Source organism: Coffea eugenioides, chromosome 5 (assembly GCF_003713205.1).
Source record: "Coffea eugenioides isolate CCC68of chromosome 5, Ceug_1.0, whole genome shotgun sequence".
Lineage (NCBI taxonomy): Eukaryota > Viridiplantae > Streptophyta > Magnoliopsida > Gentianales > Rubiaceae > Coffea > Coffea eugenioides.
In genome coordinates, this window is record NC_040039.1 from 7,533,315 (window position 1) to 7,558,180 (window position 24,866).

Here is a 24,866-nt window from a genome sequence, read left to right on the forward strand (position 1 = left end):
AGTTTACCTCAAAGTTCAAAATTTCTACTATCAGAAGCTTTGGGTGGCAATTGAATTCCACCTCCAAATTCGAAGTGCTAAAAGTAGCCATAAACTTGAAGCTTAAAGAATCCATAGTCTAAGTACCAGGCCCATCTTCTGGGTCGGATATCGGGTACTTGTTAAACAATTCCTGCATCAGCTTAATCCTTTTGAGGACCCGAGTTGAAAAGCATATTGGGTCAACCCAAATATTATAAAACCTCTATAAAACCTAGCTCTTGTCCCATTTCAATTCCCGTTTTCAGGTCCACTTGCTGCCTGGCCCTCTTCCTCGCCGGGGACTAAGCTGTCGGCATAGCCATCTTCTCCTAAGGAGTTAGGATCACGGGACGACAAGTTATACCATCCTTACATCTAAACATTGCAATAATTTAAGAAGCATCCATGAATTCAGTGACTTGAGAGTTGTCAACTGGGATACTTCCAAACACTATCAGCTACCAGAGTTAATGACGAATTCATTTCCTCCAAGTTTGTCAGATCTGAAATTTATCAGCAACTCAAGTCAATACACTTTGAATAAATTCAGAACGTAACAAACATACTATAGGATTCATCAAAAGTTAAGAGTAACAAACATGCCGCAATTGAATGTAGAACTGGCGGATTATTTCAGGTGAGAGCATTGTCTTGAATTTAGAAGTAACTTTGCAAAATGCATGACATAACTCACAGAGCACCAACTTCAATATTGTAACCATGGTTCGCCATCGCAGGTCATGTCGCGTCGCGGACTCAGTTGTTCCACATCTGTTGCGGTATATCAGTTGAATATCAGGTGATACGCATATTATAACACATGAAAGTTTTCAAAAATTTTGAAAAAATTACTAAAATTAGAAAATACCAAAAAAGATACAATTTAAAAAAAATCCGAATCGACTCTGAGTTGAATCCGATATATCGACCAATATCATGCATCACGGATTCGAATCGGTCAATATGGGCCGAGTTAGAATGAATCATTGCGGATATGATAATATCCGCGATTCAGAGATCGGTATCAAATTAGTCCTCTCCGTTTCAGTTATGACTCGACCGATACGTATCGGTATCGGCCAATATGACGAACCATGATTGTAACATAGCTAAGAATTTCCATTCCAGATTTTTTCTTTTTATTCTTGATAATAAAGAATAGATGTCAAAAACTCAGAATCACCAAAAACAGCAGAAAGTATGACTTATTTGAAAGGGACAGTGCTATAGTGCCTATAGTTATGGTAACGATATTAGGGAAACCTGCTATTATAGGTTTCTATTACCTTTAGTGACAGATCAAATCTTTTAGTGACTTTTTAAATATTATATTAAAATAATTAATATTAACTTTAGTAAGTTTTTAATTAAAACTAGTAAGTATATGCCTGAAAGATAAGATTTAGTCAGAAATAGAAATTTACACTTTGAGTAATTTAATTTACTTATTATTTGACAAAATTTACTTATGTTTAAATTAAACTTACCAATACTGAAAGTAAAAAATGTACATATTTAAGTAAAAAAACGGTTTTGGGTTCCTGAAAACGGTTTTGGGTATCACCTTTCTCTTTAAAGTTATCTACCTTCTTCTTATTCAGTTCCCAGTTCCAATGATACGATTGAATTCCCAAGCAAAGGTTTCCACTTTGATCCACACTTTCTCTTTGTTACAATTGAATAAATCTTCTCACTTCAAAATTTTCATCTTTAGTTCACACTTTGCTTCTATCCTTTCTCATCGTTCGGTTGGGTTTGAGTGCTGCCATATGCAAACACAACAAAAGGGTTAGCGACGGTGGTAGCCAGCCAAAGAGCATATGAAAAATAGCAGTGACGAGGTTAGATCATCATGTTCTCTTGAAATCGTTTGATTATATTGCTGTAATTTATTTATATTTCATTTGTTTTGTTTGTCAAGATTTTCTTGGGAAATCAAGGCTGAGAATTTGAAGATTTTATTGCAATTTTGGGGCTGAAAATGTCCGTTGAAACATCTAGGAAATGGTTGTAGTTTTGATTGTCTACGGGTAAAATATGTTTAATAGCCATGTGAAACATCTAGGAAAGGACTTGAGACCAGACGTTTAAGTTAAATGTGATTAATTTGTGAATGCATATAAGATGTTTGGTGAAATGTCAAAGAGAAATTTGTATGTTGTGATTGCTACTCTGTGCGGGTGAGAATTACTAATATATTAGTAACTCAACATGAGCTTTATAACTTGAATTCTTCAGGCAAGAGAGGTTTCTCCCGTTTTGGAATTCTAAGTTGATACGCTTGATGGAGCATATGTTATTGAACTGAACTGATCTAGAATCATTGTTGCGAATCTGTTGTTTCTATGGAAATTTATTATCAGCCTCTTGAATTTTTTACTCCATTGTAACGTCTGCAATGCCACGGAAATTTGGCCATTATTACTCTTGTAAATCTGTGTTGCAGAAGCAATTCTTATTACCATCCTATGATACATGTAGATTTTGTAGAATCACATCTTCCCTCTTCTTCAGTCAGGAAAGGAGAGAAAATTCATAGAACAGTTTCCGACCATCAATCAATTATGGTGTTATACATACTTCATATTTTTGCATTTTTTTGTTTATTTTTCTTTTGAATGGTGTTGCATGGGGCAAACCTGCGGAATCCAGTGGTCTTTGAGCAAAGGATTGTCAAATGCTGGTTGTTGATACATATAGACACAATCAATTATATCACCGTCTTTGCTCTGTCATGAGAAAAAATTTTGAATTTCATTGTAAAGAGCCAAAGGCATTCAACATAATCAAATCTACCTACCCGCAAATTTGTGACTTTCATTGAACTAAGGATTAGATTATGCTGGTTGTTTCGATATTTTGGACATGGGAATAACTCATCTTCCTCCTAAAAAATTACTAATACGTAAACCCTTACCGGGAGAGTCAAAATAGCTTGTTAATGCCATTGCTATATCATAACGATTAGACTGGAACATAAATCTGTTGAATGGGTTGATTGGAACAAAATTCAGATGAATGGTTTATATGAGAATTGAGGTTTTCAATTAGTTTGATGATGGTTTGTAATATAGAGAGAATGGAGTTCTAATCATAAAATACCTAGAAAAGAAACGGGTTGCCAAGTCGAGAAGATAAGTAAGTTTTTAATTCAAACTAGTAAGTATATGCCTGAAAGATAAGTTTTAGTCAGAAATAGAAATTTACACTTTGAGTAATTTAATTTACTTATTATTTGACAAAATTTACTTATGTTTAAACTAAACTTACTAATACTAAAAGTAAAAAATTTACATATTTAAGTGAAAAAATCACCGGGTTTCTAAAAATGATTTTGGGTTGCTGAAAACGGTTTTGGGTTCCTGAAACACTTTCGGGTATCACCTATCTCTTTAAAGTCATCTGTCTTCTTCTTATTTAGTTCTCAATTCCAACGATACGATTGAATTCCCAGGCAAAGGTTTCCACTTTGGTCCATACTTTCTCTTGGTCCAATTGTTGTTGCTACAAAGGGACAAAAGGCAAAACAGTCCACTCACAAGCGAAAGCGAAGACGATGCAAAAATTGCAAGTAATCACCTACTCTTAAAATTGACTTATTCTACGGTTAGAATAGCTTTGCAAAACCAGATATGAATGAGCAATGCTAAATTTCATCCACTCATTGGCTTTATGTTAGAAGGCCAAAAATGTTAGTTATATATGTACACTTCATATACGCCTTTATAAATTCAATCTTATTGTTTATGGATTGTGCTTGGCAATTTTTTTCCCGCAGGTCATTTGGACATGATAGACGAAAATGTACTAAAGTGTGCACAGATGCATATGAAACTCACAATTATGATCATGTTGGGGCACCCAATAATGTTGAGAATGTAAATTTGAATCTGATAGGATCATCCGATGGCCTATTGCAATCAGATTCACAGCATGGATGCAATAAGGAATTAATGGATAGTAATTGGTTTCAGATCATTCCTCCTGGTCAGGTAATGTATAGCTTGCTTTTATTTATTTTTGTGTGAAGGCATGAAATATAATGGTGCTCTATTTGCATTTGTATAGGCATTAATGTGGGCATGCAATCCTTCATTAATCCAAAGTCATGTACAAAACACTAGCTTGTTAGGAGATGAAAAGTATTCAGGTACATTTTTCCTTCTTCACGCCTAAGTTTTATGTTGTTTATTTGCTATGATTATGTGTTGTTGTGGCCTTTTTTTAATACAAATCTTGTGATGGTTTTGTAGTGAATGAACCAGATTTCAGCCAAGACCATTAAGGAATTTTATTCTTGAGAGAGTACAAATGTTTTTGCACGTCTTTGCTCAAAGCTTTTAGGATGATTTAAGTTTCTTCGAAGGTAGTTTAATGCGTTTTGATTGTAAATCTGAACATAATCTCCTTAGTTTGCAATTTCTGGTGTTTACTTGTTTTAATGTGAATAATTTCAGCTTGCTTGGAAAAAAGTTTGGTGATCAAATTTCAGATATTGTTAGCATCCAAGTGCTCTTGGGTTTGTAAACCAGAAATGTCAATCCAAACTGAAGCTTTTGATAGTGATATCAGAGCCCTTGATGCTGGTGATCAAATTCTCAAATCAAGTTACTTGCCTTTTGATTGCTTCAGATTTCTGAAGCCAAAGTCTTTGTGCTCTAAATTCAGTTCTTGGCCATGTAATCTTGTCATGCTTAGATAGCTATATCTAGTGTCCTGCCAGCTTAATTTTGATGCGTAAGTATCAATTATTAAAAGTTAGATTCATTCTGATGCTCAAAATGAGCCGTTTTCTCCTATTTTGAAATACCAATTTCATATCAAATGTCTTGTGCATGTAGATTTTGCTGTTTACTTCAAATTGGACTGGCTTACTTGATGAGCAGAACTCGAAAAGCAACTCAAATACTCATGTTATACAATACTCAGCACACGGTTTTTTAGGCTTTAAAACGTCATTAATGAAAGTTACCCATTCGGTTGTTTAGGAATGTTAGGAGATTCGTCAAATTCAAATGACGATGCCTGAAACTTGTACTTATCCCCAAATTTGTGTTGTAGTACAGTATCAAGATCTTGCACCTATTCCATTCACCTATAAAAATTATGATTATCATAAAATGACATTTTATAATAATTTACATACTATTTGCCAATTAAAAGCAAGTTTCATAAAAAATGTGCATGTAAATCCATATTGTGAATGATACGAAATATATTTGAAACTCACGAAACTTAATATATGGGTAAATTTACTATAATTTTAAAAGATTACGCTACATTAGATACGATCACTTTACCTTTTATACTTGTGACCTAGAAAATAAATTTATTAAAACACATAACATTTATAAATGATGCATACATTTATTAAAATGCTTAAAACGCAAAGCATTTATGAATGAAACATACAATCATTATTATACATTTATGTTACCAACAACTACTAACTATAATATTAAGTTTCAACCATTAATAAAAAAATCTTAGCACTAGTTTAAATAAACTTCTTAATACTTGTTTCATATAAGTTTCTTTAAGTAATATAGTAAATTTATGCCACAAACTAGTAAGTTTTGATGATTAACCAAATTATTATTCTTTCAACAAGATTTACTATTAATCTATAAAAACTTACTATTACTTGAACTAAACTTACTCCCCACAAAACTAAGTTTCGAATGTAGAGTAGTAATTTAATTTTTAAAAAAAGTAACTTTCATTTTTATTTCGATTTACTTTTTGAAACATAAATAGGATAACACTTATATGACCATTTTCGATTTATTTTTTATTTACTTTTAGCGGCCATTTGATTATTTGATAGGCCTATCCACCTAAATAGGATAACACTTAAAAATAAGAAAGTAAGTTTTCCATCTAAAATAGTAAGTTGACAGTAATAAATTAGTAACTTTTATACTTCAAAATGTAAATTGGAATAAATATTAAACTTACTTTTTAAATAAATAAATTACTACTTTATATCCCAAACTTACTTTTTATAGTGTAAGTTTAATTCATGTAATAGTAAGTTTTAATACATAAATAGTAATTCTTACTGATAACATGGTAAAATTGATTAATAATCAAAATTTACTGATTTATGAGACACATGTACTATTTTACTTTAAAACATATTTCAAACTAGTGTTAGGGAATTTATTTGAAATAACGATAAGATGTTTTATTAATGATTAATTTTTAGTACCTTAGTTAGTAAGTACTCATAATATACCTGTATAATACAAGATTATAGTTAACATTTAAAAAAATTTATTTACATATTTTAAAATACTATGGAAAAAAGTTTGACTTTTCACATAATCTCGTAAAATATGTAATAAAATTTTGTCGTATTATAAGTTTTTAATTATTTTCAATTTTTGAAAAGTTTGAAAGTTTGGATAATAATAACAACAAATCTTCCTAGTTATATATAGAATATTACTTGTTCATATATCAAAATTTTTATAAATTAACACCTATGAATATAATAAGATGATAAAGTTTTAATAAATTTACATCTGAGACACAAGAAATAATAAGAGTAAAAGCCTAAACAAAATGAGAAATAATATAATAACAAAAATTATAAATTTAGTATAACAATTAATATAAGAAAATTAAATTAAATTTAGAAGGTAAATTAAATAACAATGTCAAGGTTAGAGGTCATGGTAAATGTTACAAATTTTAGGAGAAATTATGTACTGTAAAAATGGTTTAATAATTTTCTATTAAGCATAACTATTGCATACAAAAGGAAAAGATATTTGATTTTATTTTGCTTTGATTAGAAGAACTTGTACTAGTAATAAAAGAAATTTCAATTCAACAATCAACGTGTACATGATTACAGTAATTTTTTAGTCATTTAGACTAATATGTGTCATAAAGTAGTCAGATTTAGTCGTTTGTGAATTCATAATTTTAACAGTTTACATAAAATTCATCTATTAAAAATTATGATTATTATAAAATGCCCTTTTATAATAATTTACTTACCATTTGCCAATAAAAAAAGAGTTTGATAGAAAACATATGGATACAAATCCATAATGTAAATGATACAAAGTATGTTTGAAAGTCACAAAACTTAACATATGGGTAATTTTACTATAATTTTCAAAGATTATTCTATGTTAATACAACTTTAATTTTTATACTTGTGACCCAGAAAATAAATTTATTAAGATTTTACCATTTTATTAAATTCATAGGCATTAATATATGAAAATTGCGTACCATTTTATTATATTCATCGGTGTCCATATATGGAAATTGTGATGTATAGATAAGTGCAATTCTATATATAACTCAAAAGATTTTTTTTTACTGTCATCCAAACTTTTTAATCTTTTACAAATTCAAAAATAATTCAAAATTTATAATATGACAAATTATTCTTACATATTTTATAAGGTCATATGCAAAAAAAAAGTTTTCATAGTTTATTTAAAATGCTTAAAACATATAACATTTATAAATGATACGTACAATTGTGTATCATACATTTACATTACGAGTAATTACTAACTATAATACTAAGTTTCAATTATTAATAAAAAATCTTAGCATTATTTCAAATAAACTTCCTAATACTTGTTCCATATAAGTTTCTTTAAGTAAAATAGTAAATTTATGCCATAAACTAGTAAGTTTTGATGATTAACCCAAATTTACTATTCTATCAACACTATTTACTATTAGTCTATAAAAACTTACTATTATTTGAACTAAACTTACTCTCCAAAAAGTAAGTTTTAGATATAGAGTAGTTATCTACTTCAAAAAAAAAGTAAGTTCCATATTTCTTCAAATTTACTTTTTGAGACATAAAAGTTACTAATTTCTTGAGTTAACTTACTATTTTTAATGTAAAACTTACTAACCATATTTTTAGGTACTATTTTATTTAGATGACCAGTATAACAGGTAATCAAATGGTCGCTAAAAGTGTTTTTACCTGTTATATCAGGTAAAAACAGTTTCGTTATCATAACGCTCGTTACTTCAGACTTTTCCACTTGAAAGATTATGTAACCAGTTAGCATGTCACCTTGCTAAGCATTGCAAACCGACGACTCAGGAAACATGGTGGATGGAGAAAATGGACAAACCAAAATTTGGTCTTTGAATTATATAAAAATTACAACTGAGACAGGGTCCACAACCAACCACTTCTACGTTATCACCACAAAATGCTCCAAATCAACCTTGAGGTTGACCTGGTTGAGCAACTGCTCATTTAACTGCCATTCTAGCAACCACGGACAATAATTAACATCAAAACCCAGAAAATATAAAGGAAATGGCAGACTTCAGCTTCAAAAAGATTTTAGACCCAAAGTCACATTATCTCAAAATCATGTTATTAACTTGCAATTTGTGCCAAATTCTTTTAAGATTTCACAGGGTAGTACAAAACTAGCAACTGAAATTGCTAGATAATAGATAAACCTTAAAAAAGAAAAGTAAAATATAAAAATTTTAAAAAGTAAGAAATTACACAATGATTAGATATCGAAGGACCAAACCTTAATCATGGTGGAGTCCCATTCCAACTAATGACGGCAGAATTGCACCAACCGTCCCTCACATATCGCTGATGTGAAAATTTAGTCCCTCAGAACTAAAATGATTAGTTTTAATCCCTAACAAACAAAAAATGATCACATTTGGTCTTTTTTCACTTTTTCGAGCAAAATTTGGCCGGAATTTACTGGGTCCACATGCCATGCTCAATTTTTAAAGGGCAAAAATGGCAAACCACCTCATTGTTGACCAAAAATGTGAGGGACTAGATGCAAAGCTTTAGTTAAACATTCGTCAAAAAATACAAAACTAACCCAACATTACCTACAATTCATTTCAGCACAAAACAAACCCGAATTGCAAACTCCCAACTGATTGAATTCATCTGAAGGAAATTGGTGATTGAAGACTTGTAAGAGAAAGGCTAACCAGCCTAATAAATGAAGAAGACAACACCAGAATTCCAGATTATGGTATGTATTTTTTAATCTTCAACCAAAGGATTTGTGGATTGATGAAGAGATGTGTTAATACTTTGAAAAGTTGCAATGATCATGATCACGGTAGAGGCATATTTAGCTAGAAGAAGGATTTGTGAGTTCTTTAAAATAGTAGATACATATTTGGCCAAAAGTTACCTGCTGCATTTCTTGTAGAGAACAATCTTCCAAAAGCTGTCCAGGGGGTTGAAGACGTTGTCTGGGGTTACTATAATCGATCCAAAGGCCACAACCATAGTACTCAGAAAAATTTGGAAGGTCCCGGATTTTCTTATCATTCTGGGGCAAATGAATTAGGGCAAAATTATGATGTAATGGAGTATGTTTGGGTTTTGGAATGGCAAGGAGGTGTTTTTGGAAGGGGGAGTGGGTAGGGGTCAAAGGAGGTGATGGAGGAATAGAATTTGACATTTTGGGTACAGTTTTGGTGCTGAATTAACAAAGGATTTGCCTGAGATTTGGTGTAGTGCAGTAGGGGAGGATGTTTCATTTTAGTGGCGTGCGTGCTGTGGTGTCAAGGGAGTGCTGTTGGCCACTGAGTATGGCATTTTGTGGAGGGGTTTTTGATGATGTAAGAAACAAAAGTGGTGGATAAATTTGAACAGCAAGGACTTTATACTAGTACTAGTACAGTTCATGCTTTTTTCATCCGAGATTGATTTTGGTAAATCATTTATTTCCTTCATCACAATGGTGAGATTTGTTAAAATTTAAGGACATTGCTATACTGTTTGAATTGCTAGGTATTAAGATTTTGGGTTGAGATGAATTGCAAATAATGGCGGGTTAGTTTTTGTGTCTTTTGAATAATGTTTAACTAAAGTTTTGCGTGGTTAGTCTCTCACAAAATTGGTCAACGGTGATTTGCCACTTTTACCCTTTAAAAATTAGGCATGACATGTGGACATGTGGACCCAGTGAGTTTCGGCCAAAATTTATTCGGAAAAGTAAAAAGGGACCAAAGGTGATCATTTTTTGTTTGTTACGGACTAAAACTGATTATGTTCGTTCTGAGGGACTAAATTTTCACATCAGCGATATGTGAGGGACGGTTGGTGTAGTTCTCCCAACTAATGACAGCAGAGGAATACCAAAAGACAAGAACTGCTAAAAAATTCATCAAATGAATGATGAAACCACAAATGATATTTATTGGATAAAACATCTAAAATATTCCCAACTATAATATGCAGAAAGTAGACCCAATCCAAAAGAAGCTAAAGCTCGTTGTTTGCCAACAACTTCAAAATCTAGCTGCAGATTTCTAAAGCCCTAGAAGGCAAAAAATGTCAGAATCAGTACTATTTATGCCAACGTTTTCCGAGACAAAATAATTGAATAATTAGAATATGTAACAAATGAAAGCCTCTTTCATTCCCAAAGACCTTTAAGACATATATGTTAATATCAGATAAAGCAAGACTACAGTTAACAGAAGAATAATTACAATGCTGGACTCGCCCATATGTTATATTTGCAACCTCAAGGACAAGAAAGAAAACGTTAGGGAAGTGGGATAGAGGGAAAAATGAAGTAGCAGCGGTTAAGAAGATCAGAAAAATTAGTAGCCTAAACTCCATATAATGACTGGCACCAATGCTCAGAAGCTAGTAAATGAAAAGCACATGAAAACTCCACATCAGCATTGCAAAGAATGGATATCTGTAATTGAAAAATAGACCTGTACACACTTTTGGTAGATTTAAAAGCCAACAGCTGGCAACCGCATTCTGAGGCTACTCATTATGTTGCAACATTAGTAGCTATATTATTAATATCAACAACCCTGATGAAAAACATCACAAGCATGAGAATGGACCACTAAAAGAAAAGACTTTACATAGTCATCCATGTTATGGTCCAATAAAAAGAAAAGCTGCTTCCCTAATGCTTATTTGTTGTCAATTAGTAGCTAAATGTAGAATTACTTTTGACCCCAGCTTCCAAGAAAATCTACTTAATAACAATTTAATTAACTCCCAGCAAAAGTTACCAGCTTGCTTCCTAAATTCAACAGCAAATCGCCATTTCCACCCCCTTCTTGTTAGACCTGCCACATTTTACTTTTATCATCTATTAACTATGATATTCAATCAAAAACACATTCAGAAGAAGCAAATCTAGTCCTTTCAACTGCAGCTTTAACCAAATTAACCAGAAAATCTACAATTCCCATTGTAATTGCTATTACAGAAACAAATATATGGGGATGGGAGCCGGTAAAGGGCAACCACAACTGTTCAAGACGCCGAGTTCTCAATTAATTCAGTTAGAAATCTCATTAAAAGAAATGAATTTGCATCTTCTGAACTAGTAAGGGACCGAATCAGCAAAACCAACAGGTAAATAGACCAAAACCACAATTTTCCCTAAATTCCCAAAATGTTCCAACAAATACGATAACTGCACAGAATCCCAGATCAAGCAAGAAAATTAACCTGAAATCAAACACTTTAGGGGGAGAAAACCGAAAAAATCACGGGCAAATAGGCACATCAAATGTTAGAAATATTCACTTGTTCTTAGTTGGCCATGTTTGTCTGTTTTGTTTTACCTAATTAGTGGAGTTAGTGGAATTAGTGGAGCTAGTAGAGTAGTTAGTGGAGATGTTTTGAACTCTATAAATAGAGAAGTTTCATGTTATGAGTTAAGTATCAGCTTTACAATGAAATAAAATCTAGTTTTTGCTTCTCATATTATTTTTCTTAGTAATTATATCAGTGGCACCAGAGCCAAGTTCGTGAGTGAAAACAAAAAGTGAGTTGTGAAAATTGTGTTGGTAAGTCATAATGGCCATTGATAACTTTGTGCAGCTAGCAATTCTTCACTTTGATGGTTACTATGATCATTGGAGCATACTAATGGAGAATTTCCTAATGTCCAAGAAGTATTGGCAGGTTGTCGAATCTGGAGTAGCAGAGCCAAAAGTCGGAGTAGTATTGTCAGAGGTGTAAAAAATGGAGTTGGAAGCATCGAAGTTGAAGGATCTTAAAGCCAAGAATTACCTTTTTCAACCTATTGATCGAGACATTTTGGAGACAATTCTTAGCAAAGATACCTCTAAGCAGATTTAAGAGTCTATGAAGAAAAAGTATCAAGGAAATACAAAGGCAAATCGGGTGTAACTTCAACCTCTTCGGACCGAATTTGAGACTTTATGCATGAAGTCAAGCGAGTTGGTCACAGATTATTTTGCAAGAATGATGGCAATCACTAACAAGATGAGGATTCATGAAGAGAGTTTGGAGGATGTCACCATTATTGAGAAGATCTTTTGATCGATGACATCAAAATTTAATTTTGTTGTATGCTCTATGGAGGAATCGAAAGATATTGATGCACTTTTAATTTATGCATTGCAGAGTTCTTTGTTGGTTCATGAGCAAAAAATTAACCAGCAAGAAAAGAGGAGTAAGCATGGAAGGCTTCAATAGAAAGTTATCTAACATCGAGAGGATATAGAGGATGAGACAGAGGCAAAAGCAGAGGAACCAATGATTGTGGCAACCAACAACAACACCGGCACTAAGAATTCAATTTCAAGGAAGACGAAGAGGACGAAAAGGTCATCAATCAACAACTCATAGGCCAAAGTCAGTAGACAAGTCTAATGTTGAATGCTACAAATGTCATAGGTATGGTCATTATCAGACAGAATGTTGAACAAATTTGAATAGACAAAATGGAGAAAGGACTAACTTTACAAAAAAAAAAAAGAAGAAGTATCTTTTTTTATGATGTGTCACATGAATGAAGAAACTCAACAGAACATGTGGTATTTAGACACTGGCTATAGCAACCACATACGTGGAGACAAGAAAGCATTCTCTGAGTTCACTACAAAAAAATGTATTTTTTTGGATGAGGTAATTTGTGATGAGAGCCCAATTCACCACAAAAAGTCAACTTTTATGACAAAAGTTGGACGGTCATCCCGGCAAGTACTTTTTAAGACTAAACCCATGGCATGGCATTCAAAAAAAAAGGAAAAAATAAATTCTGGTAGTGGGTAGGGTGCCATTTGTGATGTCTTTATCTTCCAACTTAAATTTTAGACAAATAGAGCACGCATCTCTCTCATCTCTTCTCTCCTTCAAATTTGAATCCCTTCTTCATTTCCTTTCCCCTTCTTGGTTGTAGATCTACTTTTATCGTGATGGGTTCCTCTCTTGGATGTGTTTCCATAGGTCGCTTCTCCCATGTCTCCCACAGGCAACTCCAAATTGTTTCATCATCTTCTTAGATCCATCAATTGGGTGCTTATCCATACCTAAGAAATTGCATCTCCTTGACCCACTTTATTTTTTGCTCCTATTCTGGCAAAAATCCCTCTAGCCCATTCTCTTTGTGAGGTCCTCCAGCCAAATCCCGATCCCTTCAAGCCCTAATCCCCTCTCGGATGCCTCCTGTTACACTAAAAAATTTTCGATTCCATGTTCGAGGGAGTATTTAGTTTCAACCCACTTCACGTACCTCTCTCATCTCCTCCTATTTGATGCATTTGTTTATCAAATTGTAAAGTTATTTTTTATATTGTATTTGGAGATTGATAAAAAAAATTATTGCTGAACTAATTTTCCTGAATCTGTGGTTTAGTTTTCATCTTGGCTTTTCAAAAAGTGTTCATGTTACCTTTGTTTTCTATTTTTTTTATCACGATTTAGTGCAAGAAATGTTCTTAGTGGTCAAGCATTGTGCCATTTGTTTACTATTTGATTGTGTACTTTAATCCAAAAAACTTATTTTCGATGATGGAGTGCTTTTTAGAGTTATATGTACTTCTATATCCAAATATAAAGTGATATGTGATTATTAAATGGTTGATAATTGAATATAAAGAATTCTTTGAATGATGGCTTATAAGTCAGAAAGAAGAAAGAAATAAGGAATAGAATGGAATTTGATTGATCTTGGTAATATGCCAAGAGAAGATGATTGTAGGTGACGCAGAAAGCACTAATTCTGTGAAGTAGAAAAATATTGTTTGTTATGGAAAGCAAGCATGTAGTAAATTTAGTCAAACCAGAAACTATTCGGCCAATAATTAATGTATGTATTTTAGTATTTGATTATATTTCTACTGTCTCTGCTAATTTCAACAACTAGAATGTTAGCATATCAAAAAGAAAAAGCATTGAGTGACTTTGATGTTAGTATTCTGTTATATGATCACAAAAAGTTACATATTTTACTTTTGGTAGAACAAAATTCATAATTTACTGGCTCAATTATTTTGTATAAAGCTCTTCGTAAAAACTTGACATGCGCAGGGTATACATATACAATTAGCTCATCCGCAATCAAGTTTTACATTTATAAATCTTAAATACCCCACACGTAATTTTTCTGCAAGTATACAGGTCGTGAGCTAGTATAGGGTATTAAGGGTCGAATCCATAGGGAAGATTTTCAATTACCGGTGATTTTCAAACTCCTTTATTATTTAGACTATAAGCATGAAGGAAAAGTAATAAAACTAACACTAGAAAACTCCTAGAGATATGGAATTCCTTACTACTCTTGCAAATGACATTACCGGTTACTTGAATGCTATTATCTTGACTAGTCATGGTGTAATTTCCTAATGTATGTGAAACCTACTCTCGTAGTGAATCAACTATACTTGTAGCTAAACCATATCTACTCTCGTGGTTATGAAATTAACTACAAGTTCATTTTTTCTATGAAATTACACGAAACAAGTCACCAAAGCCACATAGGTATACCTTTACTCTCGTGAGTGAACTCCCTAGATTTATCACTTCTTTGACCTAGTGTTAAATTTCAATTCTCATTGCAAACTTAACATCTTAAGATTATCACAATTAATGGCCGATTAATCATGATTAGAAAAGCAAAAATGATAAATAACTTGCTCAAAATAATATCATCAAATAACCAAGTAAACATCACTAACAAGATATAGAAAGTTCATTCATAATTCTAGGCATAAACTTTAGCAAAACATGAAAATAAGATCCAAACTTATATTATAGTTAAACATGAACTCAAATACAAAAGAGAAAGTGATAGGAGAGATATCACCCTTGTCACATGAGTTTCAAACTCTCCATCTTTGCTCCTCCAATCTTCATCCAAATCTAACTACAAATACAAGAAGGAAAAACTACACTAACTACTCTATATTATCCTAACTAATGAATTAAGGAAATTCTAGTGAAAACTATATTTTTGGTGAGTTTCTCTAGCCTTCCAAAGTTGTCAAAATATCCTTCAAAGACTTACATTTATAGAGGATGTCCATGCAAAAACGAAGTGTTAAATCGTGCCTTGAGCCCACAAACAAGCTAGAAATGAGTTGTAAATCTTCTTTTGTAGCTGTCTTGGGCTGTTTCCATCGATATTCTTGTAGGAAAATGGGTCAAAAAGTTTGTGTGAACAAAACACAAGTTGCAAATCAAGTTGCAGCCGAAATTGAAGAATACGCGATTTCGGAATACGCGACTTCAAGTCACGTATTCATGAAGTCGTGTTTTCACTTCTGTGCATTTGGCACTTCTTCAATTGCTATTTTCTCAATAATGGAGGCCGAACTAGCTCTTATGAAAAACAAGAAAGTTGTATCCCTTTGAGTTATCTTTCCAATTCCTTAAGAATCATCTCATTTCGAGCTCTGTGGACCAAGAAATGATCAAAATACCTGTGATTGGTCAGAGCTCTGTTTTAGATTTCGACAACAGAGTTTCACTTCTGTATTTTGACATTTTGACCATGAAAATGATTAAAGTGGACTTCAATGTTACTGAATGTAGATCTATCTCTTAGTTTCAAAATAATTCAAGAATCACCTCAATATGATCTTTGTAGCTCAAGATATTGCCAAAATAGTAAAAGTGGTCAAAGCGCGCTGTGAAACTTTTCTTCTTTTGTTCTTGATTGCATTTCCTCTTTTACACTTCATATTCTCTTTTTTATCACTTTAAACCATCATCAATCATCCAATTATCTTCTCCAATCACTCCATATGATGAATCAATCATTAAACCTACAAAAATATGAAGTTTCCACCATTAAAATCTATAGAAATGCTATTTTTACCACTTAAACCATAAAATGCATATTTTCACTATAAACCTAGTTCATTAGCTATAAAGTAAATAAAACACACCAAAACTAACTAATAAAACATACTTAAAACACGTAACATATATACTTATCAATATTGGTGTTATACTACATAATTAATTAGAAGCTGAAACTAGGATGAATTATTGACCATTGAGTTAGAAACTCCATTGCACAAATGCTAAGAGGTGGTGAAACAATTAGTGGCTAAAAGTAAATCATTTCCCACTTATTTTAAAGTCAATTAACCAATGTTTCCACATTTTCCTTCTATCTTTAGTTGATTTTAGGTTGGAGAATTGGGAAAGAGATATAGAATCACTGAGTGGATTTGTAAGTTTTTGTTTCTTCCTTGTTATCTTAGCATTTTTTTTGGGTTAAAAGCACTAAGTGTAGGTTCAGTAATGTACTCAATATCGTGATTGATATGAAGAGTTATCAAAGGAATTGTGTTTTGCATGATCTGTCCCTAGGCCTTTAGGGATTTTTTCATACTTCATAGTGGTTCAAAGGATTCTAAGTGTACTATTTGGTTATGTTCGCATTGACCAGCCATCTTTTGGGTATATATCAAGTTAATTTTCTATGGTTAAACATTGCCTACTTGAGCTAATTTACTACCTACCCTAAATGTGATTTATTCTTTACCTGTGTTCTATCTAGAAAGTGAGCCGTTTGTTGGATGCTAATCTTGTAAATCTTTCAACTATAATTATATCTAAAATTAGACAGCTATAAGTGTATCAAGGTAGCTGTATATGGAGGATGCGTTTCGTGGTTGGTCTTTTACCGAAATGTTCAAATTCTATTTCTTTTGTACTTGATTGATTAATACGAAAGGTGTGTTTAAAGATGTCTGATTCCAATTTGTATTTGGTTATCTATATGGATTCTTGAGAAAATTTGAACAGCCTGTTGTCCTTTTGGACAAGATTTTATACATAAAATCTCATTTGCATAATAAATCTATCAAGTAGATAGATTTCCTTACTATGGTTATGGTTAATATTTAGCTTTCTGTTGCTATGATTTTGACAAGTTTTTGGGTAATCCTATTACTTGGAAGGGTATATGAAAATAGTTGGAACTTTGTCACTTTTTGCCTCAATTTTATTGTTGTTAAAAATTGATTAACAAGGATTCTTATGAAATTTCTGTTTGAATTGTGGAATTTTCTGATCAAGGCACTGTTCTAGATGGGATAAGGATCAGCCTATTCACTTTAGGCATTAAGCTGAAGCTTAGGTTGTTCAAATTTTGCAGCAAATGCTGGCAGAAAAGGTTAGTTTGCATACTCCTATTACTGATTGATTATGGAGGATATATGAGTAGCTTCTTTAGTAAATGAGTTTCTTCAAGTTACTCTTTCCCAATGCTTGTATGGTTAATGAGTTTTCTACTCAACTTGCTTCATCGCCTCACAAAATTACAGCTTTGGTTTCCTTAGTGTATAATTTTCTGCTTTGCTTTCCTTTCTTCCTACGTGGACAGGTTCCAAACTTCCAATAGTTGAAGCTATTAGTACATATCGGAGTTTTAAACCCTTAATATCTTTAACCATTGGTTTCTTGTTTTTGTTACATTATCCATTCTTTCTAATTCATTGGTTCTTTCTGTCACTTGTAGGTTATAGGTTGATAGAGATTGTCATAGTGTTATAGATATCATTATTAGCCAAGGAAGAATTCTAATGACTTCTTATTTTGAGAATATGTCTATGAATCTTAAATCGAATTGTATCTGAACCTATGTTTGACAATTTTTCCATATTAATAAATGATGTTCAGAATTTTGCTAGAAACTTTTTTGCTTCAGTTTTTAGCAAACTGTGTTTGAGGATTATTGATTTTTAGAAGCAACTGACAATGATTGTTGTGGGATATAAGACATAAGGCAATCATTTGCTTCATATGAAACTCTTATCTTACTAACAATGGTTTCATCACAAAAACAGCCTTGAGTTCTTGGATGAAGAAGGTTTTCGTGATGACTTTGTACCTTTGGTGATGATGGCATCGTCAAGAAAAGTTCCAAAAAATTATTTTATTATTAGTGTTCGTGACAACATGACTTTTTGTGATGGCATGGCTGACTTCTATTGATGGGGAGTCGTCACTAGTTTTGCTCTTTTTTGACAATTTGGCTAATCGTCACAAATATTTTTGCGATGACGAGCTATTTTTGTCATAAAAGGGTTTTTGCCACGGGTTATGTGGGATGAATCTTTGGTGATGATGTAGTCATCACAAAAAGTTTTTGTGATATATATCTGAGTTTTTGTGATGATTTTCACTCATTACAAAATGCCCTTTTTTTTGTAGGGGTTGGATGAGTCATTCCATAATACTATCAAGTTTGGTGATAATTCTATAGTTTTTGCTATGGAAAAAGGAAGGGTAACTATCCAAACTAAAGGAAATTCTACTCACACTATCACAGATGTTCTTTTTGTTCCAAACTTAAAGACAAACTTGCTTAGCATGGATTAGTTACTTGAAAAAGGTATGAAATTTCTATCGAAGAAGGAGTATGTCGGGTTCGAGATGCAAAGTTGAGCTTAAATGCTCAAGTTAACATGATGGCAAATCGTATGTTTCCACTCTATTTGCAAAACTCAACTCATTCATGTTTCTCTAGTAAAATCGAAGGATGTGGCATGGTTATGGCATTTTTGTTATAGACACCTAGGGGTGTGCAAAATCGAAAAATTCCGATTTACCGACCGAATTCGAATTGAATTCGGAATTTTCGAAATCGGTAAATCGGAAATCGGAATCGAATTCGGATTTTCCGAATTCATATATTTCGAATTTGGTTCGAATTCGGTAATGGAGTTTTTCAAATCGGAATTTCCGATTTCGAATTCACAATTCGAAATCGGAATTCGAATTCCGATTTCGATTTCAAATTCGTTTTTAATATATAAATATATTTTTTATACATGTAATATAAAATTTATACTATATAATATAATATAAAATTTATAAAATTTATATAATATAATATAATATAATATAAAATTTATATAATATTATATAATATTATATATTATTATAAATTTTATATTATATAATAATATATAAATTTTTCCGAATTCGGTGAAATCGGTGAAATCGGAATTTACCGAATTCCGAATTGAATTCGGTACGAATTCGAATTCGGAATTGGTGAATTCGAAATCGAATTCGGTCGAATTACCAGGTACCAAAATTTCGAAAAATTCCGAATTCAAACTTCCGAATTACCGAATTCGAATTCGATGCACACCCCTATAGACACCTAAACTTTAGTGGATTGAAGACTGTACAGCAGGAAAATATGGTGGCTGGTCTACCTTATATTGCAATTCCTTCAGAAGTTTGTGAAGAGTGTGTCGTTGGCAAACAACATTGGGATCACTTTCCAAAAGAAAAATCATGGAGAGCAAAAAACGTATTGGAGTTGGTTCATTCTGATTTATGGGAGCCCACAAATCCGCCATCGAATGGTGAAAAACGTTATTTTATGATATTTATTGATGATTATAGTCGAAAAACTTGGGTCTATTTTTTGCAGGAAAAATTTGAAATATTTTCAACCTTCAAAAATTTTATAACTCTTGTTGAAAGGGAAGAAGACAAGTTCATAAAGATTCTTCGCAGTGATCGTGGTGGAGAATATAACTCACAAGAATTTGTAAATTTTTGTGAGGAGCATGGAATTCAGAAGCAGCTCACAACAGCCTATACACCACAACAGCAGGGTGTTTCAAAAAGGAAGAATCGCACAATTTTGAACATGGTAAGGACCATTTTGCCAAGAAGTGGTGCTCCAAAAAGTTTTTAGCCTAAAACTGTCGACTGGAGCCTTCACATACTGAACAAAAGTCCCACACTTGCTGTTAAAAATATGATGCTTGAAAAAGTATAGAGCCGACAGAAACCAAAAGGGGATCACTTCAGAATTTTTAGATGCGCTGCTGATGTTCATATTCCAGACCAAAAGAGGACAAAACTGGATAACAAGGAAGAGAAATGCATTTTTCTTGGTGTTAGTGATCAATCAAAGGCCTATAAGCTTTATAATCCTATCACTAAGAACATTGCCATCAGCTGGAATGTAATTTTTGATGAGGAAAATTTTTTGCCATGGAGCAACAATGTTATTAAACAACAAACACCTGCTGATTTTGATGAATTTGATGAAGAGAACAGGCAGCAGCCGACAAAACAAATTCCATCTAATGATTCAGATAATGTTCCAAGTTTTCAAACAATTGCAGAAGATGAAGGACGGTCTCAACATATTAGAAAAAGACTTGCATGGATGATCAATTATGAGGTAATTAGAATTGACCAATCTGAGGACCCACTTACATATTTTGTTCTATTTTTCCATTGTGGTCCTACAGTTTTTGAAAAGGATATCAAAGATTCAAAGTGGCAGAAGGTAATGAATGAAGAAATTATAGCTATTGAACGAAACAACACATGGGAATTAACTGATCTTCCAAAAGGACACAAGTCAATTGATTTCCAGTGGGTTTACAAGACAAAATTGAAGGAGAATGAAGAAGTTGACAAGTACAAGGCATGTTTAGTAGTTAAAGGCTATAAGCAAGAGTTTGGGGTGGATTATGGAGAAATCTTTGCTCCAGTCGCAAAGCATGACACAATCAGGATAGTGATTGCATTGGTAGCACAACATTCATAACCTATCTTTCAGTTGGATGTGAAATCAACATTTTTACATGGTGATCTACAGAAATAGGTATTTATTGATCAATCTCCTGGTTATGTGAAGGTTGGAAGTGAGCATGAGGTATACAAACTCAAAAAGGTATTGTATGGGTTAAAACATGCCACACGTGCTTGGTATAATTGTATAGATGCTATTTTTCTAAAGACGAATTTAAAAAATGTCCATATGAGCATACGCTTTTTATAAAGATTGGAGTTGGAGGTAAATTGCTCATTGTTTGCTTATATATTGATGATTTTATTTTTACTAAAAATGATAGTGCTATGTTTCAGAAATTTAAAAAATCTATGATGGTTGAATTTGATATGTCTGATCTTGGAAAGATGCATTACCTTTTGGGCATTGAAGTGGTACAATCTGCTACTAAAATTTTGTCTCTCAAAGGAAATATGTGCAAGAAATTCTAAACAGGTTTCAAATGAAGAATTGTAATTCTGTTAGTATGCCAATTGAAGTGGGTTTAAACTCATTAAGAAAGCTAAAGGAAAAAGGATTGATAGCACCTTTTACAAGAAAATTATGAGAAACTTCATGTATTTGACAGGCACAAGGCCTCATATTATGCATGCAATAAGTCATATTAGTAGATATATGAAAAATCTAAGGGAGACACATCTTCTAGTTACCAAAAGGATTTTTGATACTTGTAGGGAACCGTTGAACATGGATTGTTCTACAAGAATAGTGCAAAATCAGATGTGTTTGGCTTTATTGACAATGACTATGCAGGCATCTTAATGATAGAAAGAGTACTTTTGGGTATATATTCATGATGGGTTTAGTAGCTATTTCATAGTGTTAAAAAAAAAAACAACCAATTGTTACTTTATCAATAACTGAAGCAAAGTTCGTAGCTGCAACGGGCTGTGCCTGTCAAAGAATTTGGCTAAGGAATATTCTTGAAGAATTGCATTTTTAGTAAGAAGGAGTTACTACAATTTACCGTGACAATAATACTGCCATCAAGCTCTCTAAAATTCTAGTTCTACATGGAAGAACCAAGCACATAGATGTGATATTTCACTTTTTAAGGGAGTTCACAAGGGATAGAATAATTGATTTTCTCCACTACAAATTGAAGATCAGATTGCTAACATAATGATTAAGCCATTGAAGTTATCCACATTTCAGAAACTAAGGAAGCTGCTTGGAGTCTGTGCAATTGATAAGTCCTATTAAACTGAATGTTTGGAAAACTTTCAGTTTAAGGGAGGGATTGTTAGAAATATTCACTTGTTTTTGGTTGACTATGTTTGTTTGTTTTGTTCTACCTAGTTAGTAGAATTAGTGCAGTTAGTGGAGTATTTAGTGGAGTTAGCGGAGATAGTGGAGTTAGTGAAATTGTTTTAAACTCTATAAATAGAACAATTTCATGCTATGAGTTAAGTATCAGCTTTACAAAGAAATAAAGTATAGTTTTTTCTTCTCTTATTATTTTTCTCAGTAATTGTATCATCAAAATCCTATATCTCTGCCATTAGAAACTCTAGGCATTAGATTCCAGCTTCAAATTCAATATAGCAGAAGTAGCTCTAAACTTAAGAATCCATAACACCAATACGAGACCCATTTCTAGGTCGAATGTCGGGTTCTTGTCAACTAAATCTTCCATCTTTTAATCCTTTCAAGGATTCAGGTCAAAAAAATGTGTCAGGTCGACCCGATTAGCATATTTTCAAACGTGATCAAAACATCTGTATATCCCCAGCTCTTGACCCATTTCAAATCCGGCTTTTAGTCCCAATTGCTGCCCGGGTGGGGCTCTTCCTCCCTGAAGGCTAAGCAGTCAGGTGTAGCCCTTATATTATCCTTGTTTGATGAGGTTTGATTTAACCATGGAACTGGCCGGCGGAAGGATTCCATTGTTGCAGAAGATATGAGATGCTAAACGATAATGGATTGATAGGGGTTTGTGATTTCTAGCTTTTATGGTGGTCGGGTTAATTATATATGGATCCCTGTAATTTGGAAAAATTGTGAATAAACCCTCGATGAATGGAAAAAGTCTACTGTTCCAAAGAGTACAATACACTCATTTATAAGGTTGTGAAGTATGAGAACCCGGAAAATTAGGTTATATTTATTTATTTCTTTGAGTGCATTTTCTTTACTTTAAATTATTACCTTAATTTTCTCGATATTTTTAAGTGAGTCAAGCTTCTAAATCATTTTCTTTGGTATAAGTTAGTATATGTTAAGTTGAAGTGCATTATGGACATGGGACCTGCTAGTGCGGTCTGTGCGGTAAAATTTTGACGACTAGGTGAAGTCTTGCATAAAGGGATATTATTTTACAAGGTGCTAGGGGATAATTAGAAGTTAGCTAGATCAATTAGCTTTCGTAGACAAAGAGATGAGATTAAACTCTAGGAGAGCCAAGTGTCATGAAACTATTGGGAGTTGGACTTTGACTTGGACTTTTCTTAACTTTTACTAAAACCAAATTTGACCCAAAAATGCTTCATTTTTGGTCTTGCTTGGCCGGCCATATGGATAGGAGAAACAAGAGAGCAAAGTTCATTTTCAACCTCCATTGCTTTCTTGAATCTTGAGTTCCAACAATAGATTTTGTAAAATACGCTATAAAAGTGGTTCACTAGGGAAGATGAAGGGATTAAGTGGAGAGATTTTTGGAGGAAAAGTACTAAGCTTCCATCTTTCTTGAGAGTACAAGGTAACTTTGCCAAGAATTTCCTCTTTGCTTCTAATATTACCATACTAGTGGATTAGGGTTTCAATTTCGGTAGTTTCATGAGAAAATTTCATGGTTTGAAGTTGTGATGTGCAATTTTCAGTTTTTATGGCAATTTTCTGCCCACATATGATGTTTAAGTGTTGGCCATGGTTTGGTAGCTTTGCTATGTGCAATAGTTAGCTTTTATGTGTTAGTTTAACTTGCCTAAAGAAAATTCCAGCTTGAATACATAAATTTCAGCTTAGGGTTTCATTTTCTAACTTGAGTAGGTGATGGTTATATACTTGATTTAGTGAGTTATTGGTTGGATATGTGTATGCTTGAGTTGAGTCTATTTTATGGTATGAATGAAGCCTTGAATTGGCTGGAAAAAAATTAGTAAATACAAAGGAGGTGCTGCTGAAAATTTGTTCACAGGAACCCTTGGACAGCCTTAGGAAATCTGTTATATCTTGTTGTAGAAAAGTCAGAATTTAGTTCCGTTTGTTGCGTTTGAAACTAGAGTCAGAGTACTATCAACCGTGAAAATTTCAGCCTTTTTATCAAGTCTCATGAATATCTGTGATTTTTCAAAGTTGACTGAAATTGCATACCTGTTTTGTCTTTTACTGGATGAAGCAACAATTTGAGGCTAGAATTTGTCTGATTGTGGTCTGAATCTTACAAAGGTGTCTTCTTAAAAATTGTAACCCTTTGAATCTATTTTCTGACGGTATAAAGTTTATCAATTTTGGACTTAAGAAGCTTGAGATATGATTTTTCAAATAGTGTTGCACAAAACTGAAAATTTATGTTCTCTTAGAACTGTTCTTATTTTCATTTCTCACTTTAAGTTTGGAGTTGGTAAATTATTTTGGGTATGGTTTATGAGAGGAATTGGGGTTTAAGGGAAAGGAAATGAAGTTTTAGAAATCTTAATTTCTTCATATATTTTGATCTTGTGTTACTAGCCTTTTTATATACTATATGGCCACAGGACTCAAGTGAGTTCAAGAGGACGAATCAAGGATAAAGTGAAGTGTTGCCATTGATTGGTGAGTGTACCACTCGCATAGTTTGTTGCTTAACTGGTTTACTTGTACTTGCAATCTGTGACTTGAATGACTGTGACCTCTGTTTATTCTGGATGAAATGAATGTGTACTTTATCACACTCGTTCTCTTGCTTGTTTGACTAGTTACTATATAAATCTGAATCTGTTACTTGTGCGTGATTTGATGTCGTTTGGAGGCTTGTATACAACGACCCTGCTGTGACTTCTGAGCTCAAACCCGGTGGCTAGTTAC

At 32.9% G+C, this 24,866-nt stretch overlaps 1 protein-coding gene across 4 annotated transcripts; it reads left to right on the top strand.

The window, feature by feature from the left end:
* Positions 1-1,690: 1,690 nt before the first annotated feature.
* On the top strand, positions 1,691-4,632 carry LOC113772367. Of its 4 annotated transcripts, none has more exons than XR_003468530.1 (6): positions 1,691-1,862; positions 3,476-3,592; positions 3,800-4,013; positions 4,090-4,171; positions 4,275-4,387; positions 4,479-4,632. XR_003468530.1 is itself a non-coding variant. In XM_027316957.1 (5 exons), exons 1-5 carry the CDS (start codon positions 1,842-1,844, stop codon positions 4,304-4,306), a joined length of 462 nt encoding a protein of 153 aa, XP_027172758.1. In that variant the 5' UTR covers positions 1,691-1,841; the 3' UTR covers positions 4,307-4,632. The 4 variants fall into 4 exon arrangements, 2 of the variants coding, with proteins under 2 accessions (XP_027172758.1, XP_027172759.1); XR_003468529.1 differs by having other exon boundaries at positions 3,476-3,588; XM_027316957.1 differs by having other exon boundaries at positions 3,476-3,588; positions 4,275-4,632.
* The last annotated feature ends 20,234 nt before the right edge of the window (positions 4,633-24,866 follow it).